The following is a 24,684-nucleotide window of genomic DNA, read 5'->3' as shown; positions in this document are numbered from 1 at the left end:
ACACACAATACAGTTAAACATGTACAAGTTAAGCCCGCCCGTTCTCACAAACATGTCTGCTCTGTCAGTGCTTTTGGCGTATGAGCGTGACGCCACTGCGATCAACTGGAATGTAGCTGGACGGCGTCAGATGAGAACACGCTTGGACAGAACCAGTGGTGCGCGAGCATGCTTACAGGGTGGGCATGGAGGTGGAAAGATCCCACAAAAAACTTACCTCGTGCAGAAGTCTGGTGTGGATGAAGATGTGGAGTTTTTTTTCTACACCTTACCATGTGCCCCTTTTGTCTATACCTAGCCATCCGTAACTTTGTTGCCTAATCCTAACCATCATGAGTCATGACAGTCCGCCTTGATTGCCATATGACAGTCTGCATTGTTGCCATGTGCTGTGGTGTAAATATAAGTACCGTGCTGCTTCATCCCACCATGTGCATTTGTTGACATCATGGTAACTGCATCCTGGAGCGTAAACAGATGACACAGAAGGTCACTGACAGAGCGACAGCACGTGACAAGTTCGGATAAAAACATGCTGGTTAAGTATATTTAACACAAGTAAACATCACCGTTGCTGCATCAATGCCTTTTTTCATATCATTACATAGTATTGAGTTATATGTTATGTACTATTTAGCCCTCAAATGCACATTTAGGACCCTTTGCATGCTTCTCATTTTCAGTCATCGTTAGCAAGCTGCAGCTAATTCTAATTCTAAACTGCACATTTGCTCTATTTAGAAATAGAATAGCATTTTATTTCAGTACTCCAAAGCTTCACAGGTATAGCAACAGCAAAGAAGCGGGTTGGGGTTCAGTGAAGGGTCACAACTGGGAATACTTATTCATTCCCTCACAATGTAAGCATAAATTTATTTTCTTCATGGATGCTTTAATTCACATCACTGAACTAACTGAAGATTTGATCTGATAAATGATGAGCTATTTTTATAATGAATGGGAAGTAACAGCTTTGACACAGCAGGGAGCAGCAGTCTAGTTAGTGAAGACTCGCAGCGAGTTTTAAGCGAGACAAAGAGGAAACTGATGATGCACTCCGTTAATAAAGGTCTCCTCTTGCTTCTTCTCGTGTCTCCCTCTCCGTTCTTTTAAAGGTCACAGCGGAAACAAGGAGAAGATAGATGGAGCCGACAAAACGAGTGTTTGAACATTGTGCCGTGCCTCGTACGGAAGAGGTGTTTGAAGAGTCGCTCCTCCCACGCACTCCCTCAACACACGCACTTTTCGCAGGAGATCTGTGGCTGACAACGAGTGAAACTTCAGGTATGTTGGTACAAGTTGAGTAAAGCGGAGGAAGTAAAGACAGTCTGTGAGTGTTTAAACTCACGAGTCCCACTCAAGAGTTCAGAAAGCAGAGCGAAAGAGGGAGGGAGTGATCTATGGGCCAAAGACCCAAATTTCACGGCTTGGCACTCTTCAAGGTGATAACATTTTATAAAGATGTACAGTACGTCACATACGATCATGAGTGGTGTGTTAGGTATTGCTGAGTAGCAGGTTTGTCACTGCTCATTAACCCTTTAACATTTGGATTGGCATCAGGTTTTTTTTGCTGCATTCAGGCGCCTTTAACTAACATTTAAAATGATGTTACATGTTATGTCGTTGTTTTTGTTTTGTTTTTTCTTATTTTTAAGTATTTTTCTTCTACTCTTTTACCAATTTCTTGCAAATATTGGGATCATATCTTTTTAGGTTGCATAATTTTTAATTAAAAAAAACTTATGCCAATTTACTCAGATTTCAAAGGGTTAAATGAACCACCCTCTTCTTGATATATATCCTCATTTAGACTCACTTCTATGATATTTATTCATGTTTTGATGGTAATTTATATAATTTTCCAGGGAGAATTCTTGCTTTTAATTCTCTCATCCAGTTTCTGACATATAAAAGAACCCTTGAGCTCTTCAAATTATCACCAACGTACATTTTTTCTAATAATGTTCAGATTGGAATATCACAGACACACCACCACTAAAAGTGCAAATTATACTTTCCATATCTGCATAGCTGTAAGGGTCTGTTTGACATTAATTTAATCAGCTTCTCATGTCCAGTGAGTGTCTACATGCCTTCGAGCACGCTTTAGGGCTGTGACTTCGAAAAAGATCAAATTCTAACAAATAAGTTAAATAACATATCTAACATAATTTATTCAACTGTATTTTTAATGACACCCACGTGATTCTAAACTGTGTTCTCTGCGCCTCCGCTGCCTCACTGTTTGACAAGCTAATAGGTGACTTCAGATTTGTTGTCATAAAGGGACTGTAAGGCGGCTGCATTTTTAAATGGCAGTAAACAATGCAGACTGCTTCCACAAGACTGGCACAACTCGCTGTTTTACACCATTTTCTGTAGCAATGTTTACTGATGGCAGCCGGGCGTGCATTCAGTTTGAGTGTATGAACGCTCCCTGGAGTGCAGTGCATTGCCTGTTGTGTTTGAAATATTAAGAATTGTATTTTGACAGATTTTTACAGATCAAATATTTACAGGGGGCCGATTATGCTCATTTTCAGGGCAATACTTGAGTTTTCGGTTCCTAGGATTGGTTTATCTACATGCTATAATGTTCAGAAAGTCTCATCTGGTCTGAAACACCTGTACTCACCCACACACCTGTCTCTTTAAGACCCCTCCTGAAAAGACCAGTCTGATTGATCAGCGTTTCTGGATTTTCCATGCGCTCTCTGCATCTCGCTACACCATCATTGCAGCTCGCAAATGACTGTAACGGAGAATAGCGTCACTTTCAACTGTGAAAAATCACCAATAAAACCTTCAAAACCGAAATCTTCACAACTGGACAATTTTCGGCAGGAACATGATCAAAGTTGAGGAGCATGTAGCTACATGTGGCAATGTAGGCTACAGTTTTAAGTTGATTAATAATATAATTAAGTTGTTACAAATACCTTTTTCACATTACTAAAGGAAATTTAAAGAGTTATGCTCTTAATAAACATCATTATAAATGTTTTTAAGTTGACAACCATTTAAAATTAGAGGTCGTCAGCATTTTTAAGGAGCCTTTAGCTCAAAGAGAGATTGAGCAGGGACCTTCTACAACAATATTCTGAATGTTTTCTGGGTCTTCGGCAGAAGTCAGCAGCAGTTGGACGATTTGCTCGGTGTGTCGGCAACCCCTTCTGCACTTTTGCTGGTGGTTAGTTTCTTGCTCAGAAAGTTACAAGTATTTCCATAGTGGTTCACAAGAATGTCCATATACGTGGTATAATAATACAGCTAATAAGCAAATATGTTTCAATAGTACGTAACTGTTAGCGAACTAGTTCACCTCTCTGCTATGGACAGGTTCTGCACAGTGTTCGCCAGCTCATGCAAGGATTTATGAGTAATAGTTAGCCTCTCGTACAGAAAAGAGGACATAAAGCGACTTGAAACTTTTGATCTTGTCACTTTTTGGTCTTGTTTTCTTCGTCTTTGAGGTTGGCTTGGTGGGTCAGGCCCCTTAAATTCGACACATTTCAGTGCTTTTAAGGGTTACTGAAGGCTGTGTTGTTCTGAACAAAAACATGCTGTTGTTTAAAGTTCTGTCTACTTGCTTCTGTAAAAGCCCCAGAATATTAACTTGCATCCTTTTGCTCTGAACCGTGTGATTACTGGGGAGAGGATGAGAGTGCCAGAGTAGAAGAGAAAGACAGACAGAGATGCAAACTAAGGTGAGTTAAGTGCACTTCCATCAGCGACTGAAGAGAAAATGCGAAGCAGCAAACAAACACGCTGTGAAGAATCCACATCCATGGCATTATTTGAAAGGACACGAGAACAAAACCAAATCATGTGAAAGAAAACACAGCCTGTAACACACTGAAACATGCCGATACAAGTGTTGTGGAGGAATCAAAGTGCTGTTTTCGGACCCTTTGTGAATATGAAGCGTATCGCAGACAGACTGTCACACCTTCTTCTTTGACCGTTTCCCGTGGCAGGTTTTTTAAATTACCCCCCGGACATCCCACAGTCTCCAAAGCTTTTCAAAGAGCTTTCAGTTTGGCATTTGATTCCCTCCTGCTCTCCTTTTCTTTAGACGTGTCTGTCTTTTTTTTTCTCTTCTTCTCTTTCATGCAGAGCACCTTGGCTGCTGAGAGGGATTGATGGAGGAGTCCAAATTTATTCAATGATGAGAGGAGAGGAGAGGAAGACATACAGGAGGTGGAAAGGAAACAAGGAGAAGAGAGAGGAGATGAGACTATGGTAAATGAGGAGAAATAAAGGTCAGGAGACAACAAGGTAGAAGTAAAAAGATGGAAGGAAAGGAGAGGAGATAAATAAGGAAAGGAAACAAGATTGAAAAAGGAGGAGGAGAGAGAAGAAGCAGAAATTTGAGGAGGAAAGGAGACAAGAAGAAACAAGGAAATGTGAAAGGAAATTACACAAAGGAGAGGAAAGGATGAGAGGAGATGAGACAATGGGAAAGAAGAGAAAAGGCAAAAGGAGTCCACTAAGGATTGGAGGAGAGCCAAGGAGGCACCTGGAGAGGAGAGCCAAGGAGGAGAGAAAAGGAAACATAAGGACATAAAAGTAGAGAAGAGGACATGAAGGAGGAGACAAAAAATAGAGGGGAGAGGAAACAAGTTAAAGGTGGAGAGAGAAAGAGAAGAGGGGAGCAGAGGTAAAGGCAAGGAGACAATTGGAAAGGAGAGGAGATGAAATTTAACAAGGAGAATAAAGGTGAGGAGCAGAGACAAGGAGAGAGAGAGAGTGGTAAGAGGAAAAGAGGAGATGAGAGAGGAGGACAAAAGAGGAGAGGAGAAAAACCAATGTTAGGAAATGAAAGGGGGGAAGAGCTGAGACAGTGGGATAGAGGTAATACAGGAAATGAGAGAAAAGATAAAAAGAGAAACATGAGAAGGAGGAGAAGATACAGAATGAGATAGAAGGAAACAAGGTGAGAAAATGAGAGAGGAGAAGAAGGAGGAGAGGAAACAAGGAGAAAAGAAGAGTGAAGAGCAGGACAGAAAAAAGGGACAAGCACATGAAGAGAGATCGGAGCACATAAAAGCAGAAAAGAAATGGATAGGAGACGAGAGACAAGAAAAGAGAGAGGACACGAGGAGGATGAGAAGCCAGTCGTTCTTTACCCGGGGGGGGGGGGGCACAGCGGGGGGGTGAGGGAGGTGAAGGGGGGGGAGAGAGGGGTGGGCTCCTCATCCCTCTCTCCTCCAACTGAGCCTCCTTCCTCAAGGTCAATCACAAATTACATACACACACAGGCACACACATGTACATGTTCACACACAGGCAGGCAGGTTGGCAGACATGGTACACACACACACACACACACACTCAAACACTCTCACACACATTTCGTCGAGCTCAAGTAGAAAAGACGCCTTCTGCCTGCTTTTCTCTCTCTGACTCTCTCTGTACCAACCAGCCAAGTCTCAGTCAACCATCTGGAGATAAAAACACCATTCTTCCCACACACACACACACACACACACACACACACACACACACACACACACACTGTGTGTTTATGATAATAGACCAAATGCTTCTATTGATTCTTTCTCTCTCTGTGTCTGTCTGTGTCTGTGTGTGCATGTAGAATCAGTTTTATTTCTACATGGAGAACACACTTCTCTCTTTACAATGTTCCCCTGCACTCCTCTCTCGGTTGAAAATGTCCACACAAAAAAAATCATTCACCATCTATTATTGAATTCTAGAAACCTATTGTTCATGATCTTTTTTTTTTTTTTTTTTTAAATACAAAAAACACCTAAAATGGTGTTCACAAAATAAATTGTATACTGCTGCTAAAACACACGGAATACACACAAACAAGATCTTGCCGGAGAGGTAACCTTTCACATTTTCTTCTGAAAGTGTCAAAAACACTCCGAGTGTTCGTGAAAATGAGCAGCAGGGGTTTGAATTCAGTGGAAACTGAAAATCCTTGTCTGCCTCAAACACAGAGGATACTGCTCCTGAAAAATATCAAACATGAACATCTGTTTTCTCTTGCATCCCTGCACCCCGATTCTGTCTGAAAGCATGATCTGATTTTACATATTTGTAACAGCAGCAGCAGACACAGGAATGTCCCGATGATCACAGCAATTATGGAAAGTATTACCCCATTTATTTCTGTTCCTTATCTAAATTCTCTTTACCTTTTTGTTTCCAGCCATTGACTTCTTGGCCTCCTCTCTCCAAATGCCAACAACATCTTGGACATCTTCATTTGTGAAAATGTCCCCCAAAGAAAAACAAAGGCATCAGTGGTTTCAGCAAATGTCCCAAAAACACATTATATTTACATTTAAGTGACATCGCCTTTTAGAGGGCATACTGCATGACTGAATTATGACTCTTGCCCTTCAGGAGCAAAGGAGGTGTGACGTTGTTATAGATCCACAAAGCAGGCCAGTTTAGTTTGATTCATTTCGGTACGCATTTTTTGCGTTTCCATTGTGAAAAGTCATGGATGTTACCTTTAGCACCTATGGACCCGTCTCTATTTTTCACCATCCCTCTGCTTGTGATACCTAGCACACAGATGCGGTATGAAAAGGTGGAGCTAGAAACGCTGCAGTCCGTTCATTGGTCAGTAGAGAATCAACACTCTGTGCTAAGAGCTGAGTCGGGCTGATTTAACTACTGTCCATACTGTGAAAAGTTTGTCTTACATTAGTAAACTGTAACTATAAAATGACAGAATGTTTTGCAGCCTCAAGCAGCAGCTGTAAACAATTTAATTCACTGGGCCAGCTGCTATTAAATTTCAATATGACAACTTTGACCAGTCCATTTGTTTTTACATATACTTTTAGTAATGACTGGATCTTCAAGTGTTTTAAAAAATGTATATTGATTGTGACAAGATTATGTAAATGGAATATTCTAATCCTCAGTTGGAGGGAAAAAAAAACCAAAACGGGTAGGAACGTCGTTCCAGCAGCACTAAACCCCTGCTCTTGCCTGACAAGAAGTCAGTGCACAAACAGGCTATTTATAAATATCCCATAAAGAGAGTCTTACTCTAGCCTGCTCTTTTTTGTTCTGAAAATGTTGCCGTGCAGCACCATTCTGTTGACAATAAATGAGGGTCAGATTTAACTCTGTTTAACCTGTGAACACGGAAATACAGCCAATGCTGTTGGACAAAGCAGCAAGTGACCACAACCCTGCCAATATGTATGAGTACTGTCTGCGGTGGAAGGGGCTAGGTACCTGTTCATAGGTGTTACTTTGGTTCCAAAGTTACTACACTGAGAGCCTTTGATGGAAATGCAGGGAAAGTCTGCAGATGGAGGTGGTCAAATGGGTCAATCAGTTACTGGACTTTCATGTGAGACCACTGTTTGCTTCCCGATTTCTACCAACAATCAACATTGGTTTCTTTCCACCTTGTCCCTGAATTATTACTTAATCTTAAGTGGTTATTATTGTAACCATGATGACGAAGATCCCCTGACCATAACAAATTAGTCTTCTGTCTTATTTCCACTGCCTGAGTTTCCTCAGCTTGACTCACTTTTGGTACAGGGTGTTTTTTTTTCCAGTTTTGTTTTCCATTGCATATACTACCTCCTCAGTACTGTTAGCCGATCACCATAGCTACACCGCGTGAAATTGCTGTGGCATCGTCTTTGACTGACACACATTGCTCTATTTAGCTCTTGTTGGATCCTTTCATTGGCAACCAAACAGCAGATTATCTGCACTTTGTCAGTCTACTACGGGCTGCTCTTTTATAAAATCATGGCCAAGTGAATTTTTTTAAAAGTTGCGGTCACTAGTAACAGTAGCCTGGCGGGTTTGTGCAGGATGACCCCTGTCGCACTCGTGACAATTCTTTCTGATCAATGAGTGGTCTGCAGTGTTTTAACTCCACCTTTTAGTATCAGCTCGGCTTGCTTTGCACCTCAACCAGAGGTGGTACCAAAAAAGTACCAGGTACTGTCCACAACCTTTGCCAATAGAAAACCTAAAAAGAACCATTCCAAGCGAGTTGAGTCGTGCCGTACCATGCAGTAGAAATGAGGCTTTTGTGCCAAGCCCTAACCGAACCTTAACCACAGCAGTGTCAGTTTCAGAAAACAGTTTTACTTTGCAACTGCAATTTTTAACAACTTTTGAAGGCCGATAATTGCCTGGGTTCACCTTGGAATCCCCCAATCCACCAAGTTGAATGATTCGTCTGGCATCATGACGTGAAACAATGGTTTCTTGGTTGACAATTGATTGACCCAATCAGCACCACGGGGGGCACCAATACAGTTGTCAGGCTGTGCACTGGAATGCATCGATGAGCATTTATAACAACATGGCAACTGCGACAGACAAGATAGACTCTGCTACCGAGGCTGTTCCTAATCAATATGTCTTCTCAGTATCACCTGACATCGAAGCACATTTTACTTTTGCTCCACTCTCAAAACCTTGTTGGCATGGCAACACATCAGTGCGGACTTAAGATGATGTATATGCAGATATATTGATCTGTCGTGATTGTTTAGTAAAAATCGAACCCCGTCCCCCCAAGGAAATCAGTCAGAGTGAACACAGTGTCAGACTGAAGATGTAAAGGAGGTGTAACAGGTGGACAGTTCTGTCTGATATCAGGCACATCAGAGTATGCTTGTGTGTGTGGTTCTAGAGGGGTGTTACAAAGTATTTTGTTGTTTAACCCTTTGAAATCCAGAGCAACATAACTTTTCTTGTGATGCTGTCAGACGTCTTTCACAAGTATTTTAACCTTGGAACATTGAAAAAATTGGTGCAGTTTTTTAAAAAAAATAATAATAATTTTCATGTTATTTTCTTGTACTTTTCACTAATTCCTTGATCATTTTTGGGCGAATTCTTCTTTCGTTGCTTATTGCCTTCTTCCCGTGTTTTTCAAGGAAATCAGGCCAGGTGGCCCAGGTTTCTAAGGGTTTATTTGGAGGACTTGTTATTATTTCTCCAAAAGCATTCTGCTGTTAGTTTTCTTTTATGCATGGTTGTCCCTGACCCCCTGAGAGTACCCAGAGTATATGCATTTAGTGTCACCTTTGGAGCAGTGCCTGAATTCATTTCTAGGAACTTGCCTTGAGAACAGAGGCAACAATGCAGAACTTGTGACGATGGCTACATTGTCACTTATGTTTTATTAAGTTCCTGCTGTGGAGAGAGGCTCTTAGAAAGGTGTTTATCCACCACAAGCGTAAGGAACAGCTGCAGCGCTCCTTTTCATAGATTCTTCAAATCTCTGGAGGGATGAACACCTTCTAAAACATTGATCTTTGCTGGAGAGTGCTATCTGACATGTTGCTCCAAAATTTCCCATAGGTTTTAATTGGTGAAGGCCATAGCATATGATTCACACAATGTGTGACCATTCAGTGGGCCCTTGTGACCTGTATGGAAGACTCTGTGTTCATTATGTTAATCCTCTCAGGTTTTTCCTATGATTTGTTTCCTTTTTGTACAACCTTTATATATATTCAGCTTTGCACCACTGCAGTATTCCTACAGCTGATATTAATTCAAAAATATATAGCGTAAATTACAATGTGACACATAAGCTTTGGCCTCAAACATGTGGCACTCTTGTTTTTAGTTAAATGTTGACTAATGGACACAATCCTGCAAAACCAGAGGATAACTAAAAATCAGCCGTGTTGAAACCTCTAATGGGACGTGCTTCCTCCCCCTTGTAAAATATTCCTCCTCTCCTCTTTGGGTCAAAATTGTCTCCCCCCGTTCAACCCCCCTCCACCCTCTCCCCTCCTTTTTATAACTGGCTGCAAATTCACTGCTGTTCATTACCCAGGCAGGGTCAATTCCCCAAACAATGTGTTTGGTGTCACAATAAAAAGGGTGTTTTTTACGGCGTGTAGCAGTAAAATGCTATTAAACAGATAAAACACCGGCAACGAGCATCAGGAGGATTATAAAAGGAATTGCCTTGATAAACTCCACATATCTGCGTGATGACACACCAGCAGCTCTCTTCTCTCCGTCGCTGGGGAGGAGGAGGGGAGGTGGACTGAGGAGCACATGGTCGCAGAGTTTTTACAGCTCTACAGCGACACCATCTGGGGAGATTTAAAAACAAAAAATATAATAATTGGTTACATCTCTGCCCTGCATCCTGTCAAATTATATGCATGGATGGGTTACTTAACGGGCCCACCGGGCACAGGCTCAAGGGCCCAACGTGTCAGGGGCTCCCCTGGCCTTCACTTCCAAAATGTTAAATGTCAAGAAAACATATACAAACCAGGAAGACATTCAAAGTGACTATAAAAAGATGCTAGGGAAATACAGAGTCTCAAAATAACCACAAAATGGGAAAACAATCACAAAGAGACACAAAACAGCCAAAAAGACACAAAATTACATCAAAGGGACAAATCAGTTTGCTTAATTGGACGTGAAATTAACACAAAGAGACACAAGAAAGAGAGAAGAAACAAAACCACAAAATATGATGATAATAATAATAATAGTAACTTTATTTATATAGCACCTGTTAAAACAATAGTTTACAAAGTGCTTTGACAGACAAAGCAGAGACAGGAACTCAGGGAATAACAAGATAAAAATCAACAAACATGCCAAACAGAGAAAGGTCTAAAAAAGCCAAACTTAGAGGCAAGAACAAAATGTGTATACAATGACACGTGAGAAAATAAAAATCTGTTATTGCCCGTGTTTTAGCAAAAATGTATCTCCTCAAAACCTCGACTTTATTTGATTTTTTTAACCCTTCAAAACCTCGATTCACATACATTTTCTTGTGCTGTGTTCAAAAAAACCTTGGACAAAAGTCAGTGGGCAACTTGGCAAGAAATGTCAAACAAATTGCAAGATATTAGTAAAAAGGTGACAAGAAAAAGATATTAAAATCTTAAATCCGCCTGATTCATAAATATTCTAATATAATTTAAATTATGTTACAAGGAAAAAAACATAGTGTTTTCAGTTTTTAGCACTTTTTGGCAAATTTCTTGTTTGTCTTTTTACCTTATTTTTTTCCCTCAGGTTTCAAAGGGTTAATATAAGGTATGTATTCAAGTGTACACGCACGCAAATTCCTGCTACTTTATGCATTAATGGTCTCGTGCTTCCCTCTAGTGGCTACAGTGAGAATGTCTTCACCAAAATAGACCCTTTTCATTTGACTTGTCTTAACAAGGTGTCACTAATAACATTACCAGTGAATGTGCTATATTCAAGTGTCCCAGATCATAACATCATAACAGTGAAACGCACGCAGGACCCCGACCTAAAGCAGTTTAATAATAATAATAATAATAATAATAATAATATTATTATTACTATTGTTATTATTATTATTATTATTATTATTATTATAGGTAGTAGTAGTAGTAGAAGTCGTATAGAAATACTGGTATTTGTAAAATAAAATAAAAAGTACTTAAAACTTAATAATAATAATAATAATGATATATCATAAATCATAATTATAAATTGATTGTTTTTTTCTACACGTTTTTTTTTTTAATCTATTTTTGCACAAAACAGAACATATCACAGAAATACAACAACAGAAGTTGACAAGGTTGTTCAGGTGAGATTAAGAAACCTGGGTCTTATGAGGAATCTCACCTCAAAAAGAATAATAAACATATTCAAAAGCCATGTAATCAAGCAAAGTAAACAAACAAACAATCAAAGTCAATAAGCAGACATTAAGTACATGCAAAGTAACTAGAAAATACATTTTTATCAAACACCCTAATAAAGTGGAGTAAAACACAATATTTGCTCCCAGAGTCAATGGAGGAGTGGAAAGTTGTATAAAATTAAAAAACTGGTTACTCAAGCCTATAAAAACTGTATTACATCCCTTCACTGAAACGGTCTGTACAGCTATTATCTGCACTCAAGTGAAAACTATTTTCAGGTTAAAAAAAATTAAGTTTCTGTAATTCAGATGAACCCAACGAACCCTTTAAATTTTATTTACTAATAGGACATGGATTCTGCTTTTATGACCATCGTGTGTATTAAGCAGATTATTATATTTCATGTTACATAATTATTAAACAGCTTATTGCAAAAAATGTCATTTTGCCAAACGCTTGACGAGGCAGGAGGGTGTCGTTACGTTCCGCCTCTCCTCGGCATTTTCCGGCCTTCTCCGTTCCCCCGTCGGCCATTTCCGGCCAGTGTCGCCATCTGCTTTCTCGTCCTTCTCCAATCTCCGTGTTGTTGTTCCCGGTGACGCGGCGGAGGTGTAGCCTGACGCGGGCTCTTACGTGTCGGCCAGAATAAAAGTGGAGCTCCGGAGGCCCGGGAGTGACGAAGGGAGTCTGTATCGGTAAGGACGGAGCGGTGTCCGGGTCTCAGGGAGACAGGACGCGGCCGTTAGAAAGTGTCGGTCTGGTCGGGTTCGGCCCGAAGGAAACAAAGAGATCATGGCGCCGCGGTGTGTTTGTAGCAGGACGGAGGGAGGGGAGGCTGCGGCTGTTTGAGCAGAAACGGAGCAAATATGCAGCTTTGATAATGAACCATGAGGCGCAGTGTGTGCGCGAACACATCGGAAACTGTGGCAGGACTTTAGCGTTGTTAAAACACTCAGCTGTCAGACGATGCTGTATAAATTCATGGATTTACGCGCACAGATTTGCGCTGTTTTCCTGTAAACGGCGCATTGAACCCACCACTCGCGACAGGCTCATTTATTTCTAATTCTTGCAACATTTAATTAGCCGTTTACGATTTTACATAGATTATTTAGGATTCCACGCTTGCAGACATTGTCTATAATTATCTTTTTTCTGTCGTACAGTGTTTTTTTGAACAGAGATCGGGCCATATGCAGGCCGTCGCGTGCATTTGCACGTTGTAAACACGAAGTGGAGGCCTGCAGATTTAACTCGCGTGTTGTACTTAAAGTTTGAATAGTTTGTTATCTCCCGGGATGTGACCGGTGTGTGCGTTGAGGGGGCGTTGCCCGGCCATGTGGCTGTGCTGTCACACAAGTGATTTTTGAAAAGCAGAGGGAGAAATGTGTAAAGCCAATCATGCAGCGGAGTGAAGCTACGCACAGTGTGAGATCACTGAACAACACACGTCCCAGATCAACACTGTGCACCGCCTCAAGTCACATCTCACAGCATCCTTTTACCGGGATCATGACTGCAGCTGCAGGAGCATCAGCGAGAGTTTTTCCTGTCAAGCCTTTAGTTTGATAGCATTCAATCCAAACTATTATTATCACGAACTAGGTTTATCAACTTAAGTATTGCACTGTACAGTTTCACTTTTATTCCACTCATGGGAACAGTTTTAAAAAAATGATTGATTTGATTTTAATTTTTTTTTATTTCGAACATGTAAAAAAAGAAATAGAGGAATTATTTTTTTAAAGTAGTAATTACCGACAGTGTAAACATAGTGCAAAAGAAATGGTCAAATGCATATTAGAAAAGGAGTGAGAAGAAAAAATGTATTTAATCCCACTCTTTCTCCATAAATCATTGAATTTTAATTAACGAACTCCCTTATTCATTTAAACCTATACTATATATAGTTGAATAGATAAATACACCCGCATACTCAAAATTAAGATTTTTCATTATTATTTACCGAAAACCACAAGTTATTTGCTACATTACATAAGAAGGGGAGCAGGGATAAGAAAGTCTGATTTTACCAACCCCTTTCTCAAAAATAAATTAACAAACCAAAAATAGATGGTCTGTCCGTCAGTTACTCAGCAGTCAGTACTTACAGAAGAATGAGAGCGAGAGGAAAAAAAATCAAAAGCCATACACAGAAACATCAATCAATAAAAATAAAAAAACATTACCTGGAAACTTCATATTGTCTAATTATTTTCTCCTTATACATGTTTTTAAACTGAAATATATTGATACTACCCTTTAAATCATTCTCTGAAGAATTCCACAGTTTGACACCACATACTGAAACACTCATTTGTTTTCATATACTTTGTGCATACTGATGTTTAAAATCAAATTTTTTGTCACTTTAAGATAATTTAAGCTTTGGTTGATCTCTACAGGGAAAATTCAGGTGTTGCAGGAGCGCGAGGACAAACTTCAATACAGATAAAAAGAGAACGTTAAAAGGGTAAATAAGTTATTAGAAGTGTACAAAAGAAAAGATTTAAAATAGAAACTATAAAAGTGCAATTAGACTATTTGAACTATTAGTGCAGTACCATCTCAAGCAAAGAAGCAATGATTTAATTAGTTGTCAACTATTAAATTGGACGCCAAGTATTTTGATTATTGATTAAGCTGTTTGAGAAAATGTTATATAATGAGTATTTGAAGTATATTTTTAAACCAATACTGCTGTACTTACAGTTAAAATATAATTAATTTTAAAAAAACAACAGCACATTTATTCTTGTCTTTTCATTTAATTAGCTAATGAAATGATTTAAAAAAATGTTTTTAACTCAAATTATTTGTTGGCGTTGTTTAATAATGCTCTTAATAGAGCTCTTTTGCTGACAGGGAGATGTGCTTGCAATATTTTTTTTAAATTTAGAAAACAAAAAAGATTGACCTACTGATAAGGGGTTATTATTGTAAGTATCTTACACTGTGTGATCTAATTAGCCATTAGGATATCATCACAGCTTCTTGTTTTTGTAATGTTTTTATCTGAGTAATCATTACTTATTTCTCTGCCTCTTCGCGAATGGAAACATGAAAATATAGTTTTGTTTGTTTGTTTGTTGCTGGCGACAGTGAAAGCTGTTTCAGGAGTGATGCATGCAGTGATTTACTGTTGATGATTACAGCTGGGCCTGAAAAGGATCATTCACCCTGCTGAACAGTTGGTTTTTGGGGTATCCATTACAGGAGGAAGGGGCATGTGCAGTGTGGTGTTACAGATCAGCCAGTTTCTCTGTTATGTTTCGGCGTCTTCCTGCCGAGTGTGTCGGTTGTTGTCTGTAGTGGCAGCAGAGGTTTGTAAACAGTAAAAGTATCTTTAGCTCGTGAATGCCTTAGTGTTGACTCTTTTATATTTCTGCTTTCCAATGACTTGCAACACTGTCGAAAGAATGCTCCCTTTGTTTTGCTTTATCACATTTTGGGCAAAGTTCAGTTTTTGGAGCCCAGCTGGCGCTTCATAAGGTACAAGATTCAAGACCACATCGTTACACAAAAGTACTTTTTTATTGTAAGCTTCACATGTTTGAGTGACAGTCTTTCTGAAAAAGACCATCCGTCAAACTTGGCCGCCGTAACTCCCCATGTTGGACTTAAAGTTGCATTTTTCACGTGTTTTTCTAATATTTTTCTGCAGTTTACTCAGTATTAATGCAAACACCTTTAAGTAAAATGCAACACATTGCAGCACAAAGTACAGCCTACAGAATTAGGGTGTTTTAAACAGTCTCTCTGAGAGCTGGAGCATGTTCTGTCAAACTGAAATTGTTATTCAGAGCACCGTACTCCTGCATCAGCAGAGAGCCAGGCGCAGTGGATGTGATTAACTAAACTAACAGGAGAGAAGAAATAGAGCACTCTGTTTCTGTATGAATCGATGAACTGCATCGCGTCGGATTGGATTGACGACGCACCCTTTGTGGGGACTTCTTCAGAAAAAACAACCAACACCTGCACAGTTCAACAGTGACAAAAGCACATTTCTGTTTACAGCAAAACATAACTTCACTTGTAGTTATACTACTTCACTGCTTCCAAACGTGCTGATCTCACATGTAACTGTGGATGTAACATTACTGCCACCCTGTGGTCTGGTTAAGTTACTGCATACTGTATTTCACCAAATAAAACAAATAAATTATTACACATTTCTGATACTTTAACCCTTTTTAACTGTAAGTATTTAGCTGCATGAACTTCTTTATGAATTACAGTGTGAATGAACTGAAGATACAGCACCCTTTGTTGACAACATTCAGTTAATATTCTCGAGCCTTAAGTAACTCCATGGCAGCCCATTGTCCATTTCAAATTTGTAGTGTTTTCTGTCAGTACATATTCTTTTGGGTTTTGCAATGGCATTTCTTTTCTTGTTTTCGTGGCACTCTTCCACTGTGTTTGCTTGTATGTGTTTTTCCGTTTGTATGTCTCTCTGAGGTTGCAGCACACGCACCATCTGTGATCCTGACACTGCAGATGCTGTTGGCTGCTGTTGAGTTCAGTTTTCACAGCTTCTCCTCAAATCTTCGTCCTCAGCTCAGCCGATGAAGATGGAGTCAGTGGAGGTTCAGCAGGGAGTGGAGACTGCTGTGACTGAGGCGGAGACCCATCAGATCACCCAGGCACAGATCGCTACTTTGGCACAGGTACAGCTGTTACTGTGAGCAGGAGGTGCAGCTGATTCCAGCCACTTTGAAAAACACTGATTTTGAATGCCGCAAATGTAAAATAAATTAATGTGAAAATGTGTGCGCCTCCAATTTTAGGTAACCATGACAACAGGTCACGCCTCAGCAACAGGTCCCACAGTCACGCTCGTACAGCTTCCCAACGGACAGACGGTTCAGGTCCACGGTGTGATCCAGGCTGCACAGCCATCTGTTATCCAGTCCCCACAGGTCCAGGCTGTACAGGTAACACACACACACACACACACACACACACACACTCAAGTTTAATAGCCAGAATACAAAGAACATTTGCAGAGTTTTTCTGTCTGGGTTTATCGGTTTATTTGTTTGTTTGTTCCAGATCTCCACCATAGCAGAAAGTGAGGATTCACAGGAGTCAGTAGACAGCGTGACTGACTCTCAGAAGCGCAGAGAGATTCTGTCACGACGCCCCTCATACAGGTAGTTTGTGTGTGTGTGTGTGTGTGTGTTTTTTTTCAGGAAACCACAAAGATGATTATGATAACTCATAACTAAATCAAACACGTACGAAAAATGTTAAAGCTCATTTGACAACTTGGAACTTTTTTGGCGTAATTTACATTTTTAAACGGCATTCATCGTTATTAATAACACAAGCTATCACACAAAACATCAGGTAACATTTTTTTAACTCTCTAACAGAGCATGGAATCATCTTTTTTTTCATTTTTCTCTCATTTTACGCTTTGCTTTTCAATAACTACAAGGTTTTCTGAGCTAAAGAGAAACGTGTTTATGGTTACATAATTGTCTTGCAGTAAGACATTAAGTAACAGCAATGGCAGTGATCAATGAAAGGTGGTGGTGATACTAAAGCAGCATTTTTCCTGAACAAATGTGAAACTTGTCCACCATGAAAACCTCAGATACCAACACACAAACCTGCTCGGTACGTTTTGGTTGTTTGTCCCAACAGAAAAATCCTGAACGACCTTTCGTCCGACGCGCCTGCTGTCCCTCGTATCGAGGAGGAAAAGGCTGAGGAGGATTCATCTGCTGCTGCTGCAGCTGCCACACCTTCAATCACCACCGTGACCGTGCCCACACCCATCTACCAGACCAGCAGCGGCCAATACAGTAGGTGATGGCGGGCTCGGGGGAGCTGTGTCTGATGCTGCAGGCTGATGTAATTTACACCTAACTTTCACTCCTCTTCAAAAAGGATTGTTTCTTCACTTCTGCCACTCTTATTGATGCTTCAGGGTTTCCCACTCATTCATTTAGTTGTGATAAGCTAAATGAATGAGCCACAAATGGATTTTCTAGCGTTATTCATTGCTTTACACTCTCGGAGTGCAGAGTGTACTGTTGTCACCGGTGTATTGTTGTTATTGTGATGGGTCTAAAAGTTTGCATCCAGTCAGTCTGCGTCTGCTTCTCCTCTCATCCATCGATCTAGTCAGCTCAGACCGGATCAACTGAACAGCTACACGGCAGCTGAAGGATGAAAATAACTCATGATGACTTTCTCCTTCGCTGCATTTACAGACGTCTGAATGTAGAGATGGGTACCATATGATATAAAAAAAAAACAGGACACATACACAAGATTTAAAAAAAAACTTTAGCTAGGGCCACACATTAATTCTGATCTTTTCTGTTTTTTTATTACAAAAAAAATGTAGCAAAATTAGTTTTTATCAATATTCAAAGAAAGACTTCATTCAGAACCGGTTTCGAATGCATCTCTATTAAATATAACAAAAATTATCAAAATGTTTCCTTATGAATGACTGATGAGCAGAGTGTTTATGTTATTCATTGGCTGCTCTGTAATTTTGCTTTTCCTTTTCTTTGATTTGAGTAATTCTCTCGTTTGTTCCTTCTCACCAAACGCACAGTTGCAATCACACAGGGTGGAGCCATTCAGCTGGCTAACAACGGTACAGATGGAGTCCAGGGCCTTCAGACTCTCACCATGACCAACGCAGCTGCAGCCGCGCAGCCCGGAGCCACCATCCTCCAGTACGCACAGACCAGCGACGGCCAGCAGATACTGGTTCCCAGTAACCAGGTGGTGGTGCAAGGTGAGAGTGTTATTAAGTTTATATACATCCATCATCCTGATCACTGTCATTTTCTGCAGCTGGTAGCAAAGACAAAAACATTTCACTCTGTCATTAAAATCAGTGAATTATACTCGATTGAAGTAAACTTAAGAAATAAAATTTAACATCTCCTTTCAGCCGCCTCCGGTGACGTCCAGGCCTATCAGATCCGAGCAGCCCCCGCCAGCACCATCGCCCCGGGGGTGGTCATGGCCTCATCCCCCGCCCTCCCCACCCAAGGTGCTACCGAGGAGGTGACTCGCAAACGGGAAGTCCGCCTCATGAAGAACAGGTATGAACAGGGGAGGGCTCTGTGTCTTCGTGTGTTTGGTCTTGATATTGGCTTTTCTTTTCAGCAGGTTCATAATGAAAATGTGTCTCAATCTACAGTTAAAAAAAAAAAAAAGGCCACCAAAATGTCGGCCAGGGGCCAGTGCATTTAAAAAAAAACACGGCAGTGATATAAATCAATTTATAAGGCTTCAAAATATTTTTATATATTAAAATTAACACCAAATCCCCTGAATCCCCAAAACTGAATCAGAGAGACAAACCATGTGTCATCCTCCCTACAGAGAGGCAGCCCGTGAATGTCGCAGGAAGAAGAAGGAGTATGTTAAGTGTCTGGAGAACCGCGTGGCCGTCCTGGAAAACCAAAACAAGACACTAATCGAAGAACTGAAAGCCCTTAAAGACCTTTACTGCCATAAATCTGAGTAGTTCCTGTCCTGAACACCAAGCTGGGCCAAGTAGCATTTCAGTTCTCTTCAAATACTTTGACTGTTTGATTCTGCCTGGCTGGCCTTCCTGTTTGCACACGGCTGGATCGCCCCAATCCAGTCCTGCTTACACCACCTTCTCTCCAGCAGGCTGTCAATAATAATGAAAAACAGGCAAAACCTTTCCAGTATCACTAAAATCACCTGCGTGCTCCGTCAGGTGTGACCATAGACTAACTGTGCTAACTGAAACTATGTAGTCTAGACAGAAGCTGCAGTGCTGCGCAACATCACAAAAAGGCTCAAATCAGCTACAGACAACAGGTGACATAATGTTTCACACACCTTTATCTGTGAGCCTGCGTCCTGTTGTCGTAGATTTGGCTAATAGCAATATCAGTTAGCATAACGCTGTACTCATCATGATCACTGTAGAGATACTTTGCAGGAAAAATGTGACGTTGGACAAGTGACGATTAAAATGGTTTCAAGGAATATCCACAAAATGACCATCTGTGTATCAAGTAGTCATGCTGTATTACGTTGCATTCCTGAGGAAAACTTCATTTTTTATCATGGCTCATATTAATTTATTGATGTGGGACCAAGTTTAATGACAGCAGAACTTCATTAAAACATTATAAACTCTAACACAGCTCGTGCAGTGGAATAGAAATTTCAGTTATCCCGTCTAAGGTTCAGTACTTCCCAAACACATGCATTTTTCCTAAAACCTCGCTACTTAAAACTGAACTGAAAGTGAAATTTAGCTCTCTTCAAAGCCAGATTCCAGTTGTAAGGTTTTCTAAGTACTGAGCATAAACTGGATAAACGGACCCGGATTATTCTGCACGAGCTGTGTGAAAGTTGTAAAGACGTTTTGATATAGTTGTGCTGTTGTTTTAATTGTGGACCCAATAAATCAATATGTTTGCTGTTTTCCTGAGGCGTGCGAGAAACACAAAGTTTTCCTCACAAATTTAAGGTAACACGGCATGCCTTACTGATCTACAGGTTATAATTTTGGGGGTGAATTATTCCTTTAACGCTCGTACTGTTCTACACACGTTCATGAGCGATTCTTAAACCTCAAGAGTTTTTTTAGTTGTTGAAAAGCTGCTCATATCTTATTGGCTTCATTGGACTCCACTTAAGCATTTGCGTTCAAGCAATAATGCCTGCTAAGTTGTCCTTGAAGCATCACCGTTCTTGCTATGGGTACCTGCAGTTATGTTTAAGGCGTCCTGATGTGTGATTTAAGGGCGCCTGCAAAATATATATATATCATTTCCTGTTTCCATGGGGAAACTTTACAGTTACGGTGGTGAGTTCAGTGTTCAGCTATTGAGAACATACTTTATCTGCGAGTGTCGGACATTTGTGTTTCAGGCGAGCTCAGTCAGCTGCAGTTAAAGGCTTTGAGTGAATTATGAATCTCTACTTGATCCACACCCAGATACAAACCAACTTTTCCAAAAAAAAGGCTTGTATAGTGGACTCTACAACTGATTTGGCACAAACAAGTCATTTTTTAAAGTGTTTTTAAAGATGCTACCAACTGCCGAATTTGTAGGAAGGAGAGCAGACAGTGGATTGTTTTCAGTTCAGTCATGACGGCTGTGGGAGAAGCTGCTTAAACGAGACTGTTCACGAGCTGAAGCACAGCTTTAAAGAAAGATTATTGCTTTTACAGCCTGGGGTCACATCTTTATAGTTTTGGCCAACATTTCTTTCCGTTAGAAAAACATTTTACCCACTAGCTTAAGTCCTTAAGGGCAGAATATAAGAGGCTATTTTATCTAATCCAGATAATTTAGAAGTGACAACATCTGAACGCTAAAAATGAACTGCAACGCTCATTTTCAGGCTCATACTTGTTATTAAAGTTTATACTAGAACATGTTTAAATGCTTAAATGGTCAGAAATCTTGATTCCACCTCCGCTGGGATTTTCCATTTTAGCGCTGCTCTCTTTAAGCCCCCCTCCCAAAAAAGTCAAGTCTGCTCTGATTTGTCAGCGTTTCTAGGTCTTTTGTATCTCTGTGTTTCTGCACCGTCATGGCAGCCAGGGAATGACTGGAACGGAGAAAAGCTTCACTTTTTATCAAGAAATCCCCCAAAAAAGCTTCAAAGCATGCACTATGACGTCATGCTGTTGCCAAAATAGAGAAAACACTAGAAACTTCAGTAGAAAAACAGTTGAAATCCTGAGATTTGTGCCCGCAGGGATTACTTTTACATACGTTTACCTCGTTTATTAGAACTCTGGCCACGTTTAATATGAACATCCAAACCTGTTACGTTACATTTATGACACAAAATACAGAAAAGCATAATAGGTACCATCAAAAGTTACTTCCTAATCTGGTTGTTGCACAGAAAAAAGAAAACGTTGCAGAACTACTCGATGGTTGAGCTTTGAGCGGCTCGCTGCAGTTCTGCACACAAGTAGTTTTTCAAGGCAAAGCACATCAGGTGTGTTCATGGCTCAAATTATTGGAGGTTTTTTCATAACTCAGCTCCTGTGGCTCGCTGTGTCCCCAGATATCAGCAGTTAACTGATTGAGTAAAATGTTTTTTATAACAGATGGGTGTGATGTCTAGAAATATTTTAAAAAAAAAGAAGATCCAGGTTGTACAAAAATGCACATTTTTGAGCAATTTTAACACCTGAGACCTAGATGTTTTCCAAACCTAGCTAGAGATAAATTTGAGGTCTCGCATCGTTTCATTGTGCCACAGCAAACTCTCAGTTTTGCGTAAAAAAAAAAAAAAAAAGACCACCTTGATCAAAGTTAGCAATTTTTCCATAACATATTCTTTTTAAGTGTTTGATAATATTGTGACTGTTTTGCCAAGTCTGTTAAATGGTGGTAAAATATGGACACTATGTGAGATTGCAGAGCCATGTTTTTAATGTGTAGCAGATTCTTTGTGGAGATAAAGGCTACAACTACGTGAGTTTAACACTAATAATCCGTTAAGATGTGTTGAAAAGAGATCTCTTTTGTGGGACTGTGTGTGGTTTTTGAGAAGATACATGTATGTACTTGTCTGTTTATTTTTTTACTGTACATAGACTCTACAGCATGTGTAGACCTCATGTATTTCTGTTGATTTGATATGGAAAATGTTCTTATGGCTTGTATAAAACCAACTTTGCATATTTGTAACATACGTCGATGTATAATAGAAGACAGTGTATGTGTGTATTCATGTGATCCACCAGGCCTACCACCGTCATGGCAGCTAAGTGTATGAGAAAAGGCCTTTGTTGGAGATGTTATATTTTGGATTGCTGTACTCTGTTAAGGATCTGCAGTGTTTGTTTGTAGAGAAGAGCGAGTCTGTTGAGAGCAGTCGGGGTCCGCAGTATACATCCATTTAATAATTAACTGTTTGTTTACTCAAAAACTGCAAATCAGAAAGCTCAGTGGCTTCAAACTCAGCCAAACATGTTCTTAACTGTAAATGTATTTTTATCTCATTGATCTGCGTAAGAAGTGGCTCCATCCGTTTTTTTTATACCTTCAGATTCATCAAATGAAAGCACAACTTTCCTTTTCACTGGAGCCCTTTTTATCTTTATTTTACTGTATTCTTATTTTGCTATGAATTTACTCCAGATGTTAATTTTAGATAAAGGTCAGTCAGTTGATCCTCAACTCAAGTATTTGTTCTGTTCGACTGGAAAATAACCTGAATCCTCTCTAAACAAAAATATTTGTCTTTTTTGGGGTGTCAGATACTCTGATTTTGTTATAAAAAGTAACTGTTGAACTTTGCGCACTCACCGCGTTGGAGTTATATCCTGGTAACTTATTTAACTCAAGGTCCTTAAATAGAGTTGTGCAGGAACGAGTCCTGAAATCTGGAAATTAGTATTTTTGTATTTTTGGTTTCAAAGTTGATGTTATTTCAATGGATTTTTAGTCAGATGCTCGAAATACCGTCTGTGTTTAACACAATTCTTCAAGAGGAACTGCACCCAGTTTCAAAATTCACACGTTAACACGTTATTTCTGTTGCCTAAATATTAGCAAACATGAACAACTCCTTAAGTCTTAAAAGGCACTTAATTCATTAATCTAAAAATAAGGCCTTAATTGGTATTAACATGTTCTTAAAATGCTAAGACATTATGATTTATGATTTTTTTTATGTAATATGTAAAATATCTAAATAATTGATATCTATTAAAAAAGAAAATAAAAGCGACTGCCTTTCACATCACAGACATCAGGATAGTGAAACGACAAAGGGAAGTGCAGATTTAAACGGAAAGTAGTAAACTTACCAAGATTTCGCAGCACGGTTTAAACTCATACTGGTATGATGGGAATAGAGGAAATGAAATCTCACTTTCAGATCAAAACAAAATTGCCCCAAAAAATTCCCACTTCTGTTCTATTTTTGTCTCCACCACGAGACAAGACAAGTCATGTTTTATGTTACAGTAACATTTGGCCTGAGTTGTCCCTTTCCCTAACAGATATCTTCAGTTATTGTGAAATTGGTCTTAAATTTCACTGCGAGTGGAGTCTTGAAGTCTTAAATCTGATTTGCCTTTAGCTGTAGGATCCCTCAAAGAGATTTTCACATTTTGTTCTACAACCGAAGATATTCTCGAGTTTTTAAGCTTTTTTGTGTTAAAAAAGGCAGTCATGGCTAAATTAGGGTTCAAAGGTCACCACAGAACACGGCTTTACAGCATCGCTGTGGTGGTGACGTTAAATTCACGCAAATGTCATCTTTAACTGTTAACGATTGCATTTAGGCTTCAAAAATCCTAAAAGTGTTGTTCATTTGTGAAGATTATCATGCTGCACAAAATGTGTACCATAAACGATTGTTTGTTAGAGTTTGTTTTCTGCAACGATCCAAAATCCAGCAGAGAAATACCATCGACTTTTTCACAAAGCAACCAAGGCGATGTTAACTTCCGGGTTGCCCGACAAAAAAGTCATCCCTGCGTCGTTCTGTGGCGTTTTCCAAAAATCTCAAATGCTCAGTTGTTGTTATGTGACGAAGTATGTCTGATTTTTGTATTTTTTTGGTTGAAAACTCATGAGCGGACCTTGAGTTAACGTTACTTTGACTACGAATCTGTTTCCTGTCTTTCACAAGTAAGTTTTAAAATCAGTCGTGACGTTTGAGGAAATTTAGGCCAGGCTAAATGCTCGCTGTAACAATTACAACGTGTTCCTTAAAATGTGTTTTGTTTGTTTTATATTACTTTTTTAAAAGATCATCAGTTCATGATCGCTCTGCCAGTTTTATTTTTATAGTTTAAAACATTTTTGATATTGTACAGTATGTATTTGTAATATATAGAGGATTAAAGGGTTAAATCAGCGAAAGAAATTGCACAGCACTTAATATTTGAAAAAAAATATGATATGAATCAGCTCATGTTGACCCACAACAGAGCGTGCACAGCAGCTGTACATGTTACCACACCTTTGGCCTCGCTGATCTTAAAGCTTATTTTAGAGGAGAGGAGAGAAAATTTGACGGACTCATTATTAGGGAATAATAA

General features: G+C 39.6%; 1 protein-coding gene across 1 annotated transcript; it reads left to right on the top strand.

Annotated features, from left to right (window-relative positions):
- Positions 1 to 12,208: 12,208 nt before the first annotated feature.
- Positions 12,209 to 21,757, top strand: creb1b (cAMP responsive element binding protein 1b). The gene is made up of 8 exons (XM_042494362.1): positions 12,209 to 12,334; positions 16,203 to 16,312; positions 16,433 to 16,579; positions 16,698 to 16,798; positions 17,295 to 17,455; positions 18,220 to 18,405; positions 18,565 to 18,718; positions 19,002 to 21,757. Exons 2-8 carry the CDS (start codon positions 16,211 to 16,213, stop codon positions 19,144 to 19,146), a joined length of 996 nt encoding a protein of 331 aa, XP_042350296.1. The 5' UTR covers positions 12,209 to 12,334; positions 16,203 to 16,210; the 3' UTR covers positions 19,147 to 21,757.
- The last annotated feature ends 2,927 nt before the right edge of the window (positions 21,758 to 24,684 follow it).

Source organism: Plectropomus leopardus, chromosome 10 (genome assembly GCF_008729295.1).
Source record: "Plectropomus leopardus isolate mb chromosome 10, YSFRI_Pleo_2.0, whole genome shotgun sequence".
In the NCBI taxonomy this organism is placed as follows: domain Eukaryota; kingdom Metazoa; phylum Chordata; class Actinopteri; order Perciformes; family Serranidae; genus Plectropomus; species Plectropomus leopardus.
The sequence above is the reverse complement of the archived record's forward strand: the minus strand, read 5'-3'. Positions and strand labels throughout refer to the sequence as shown.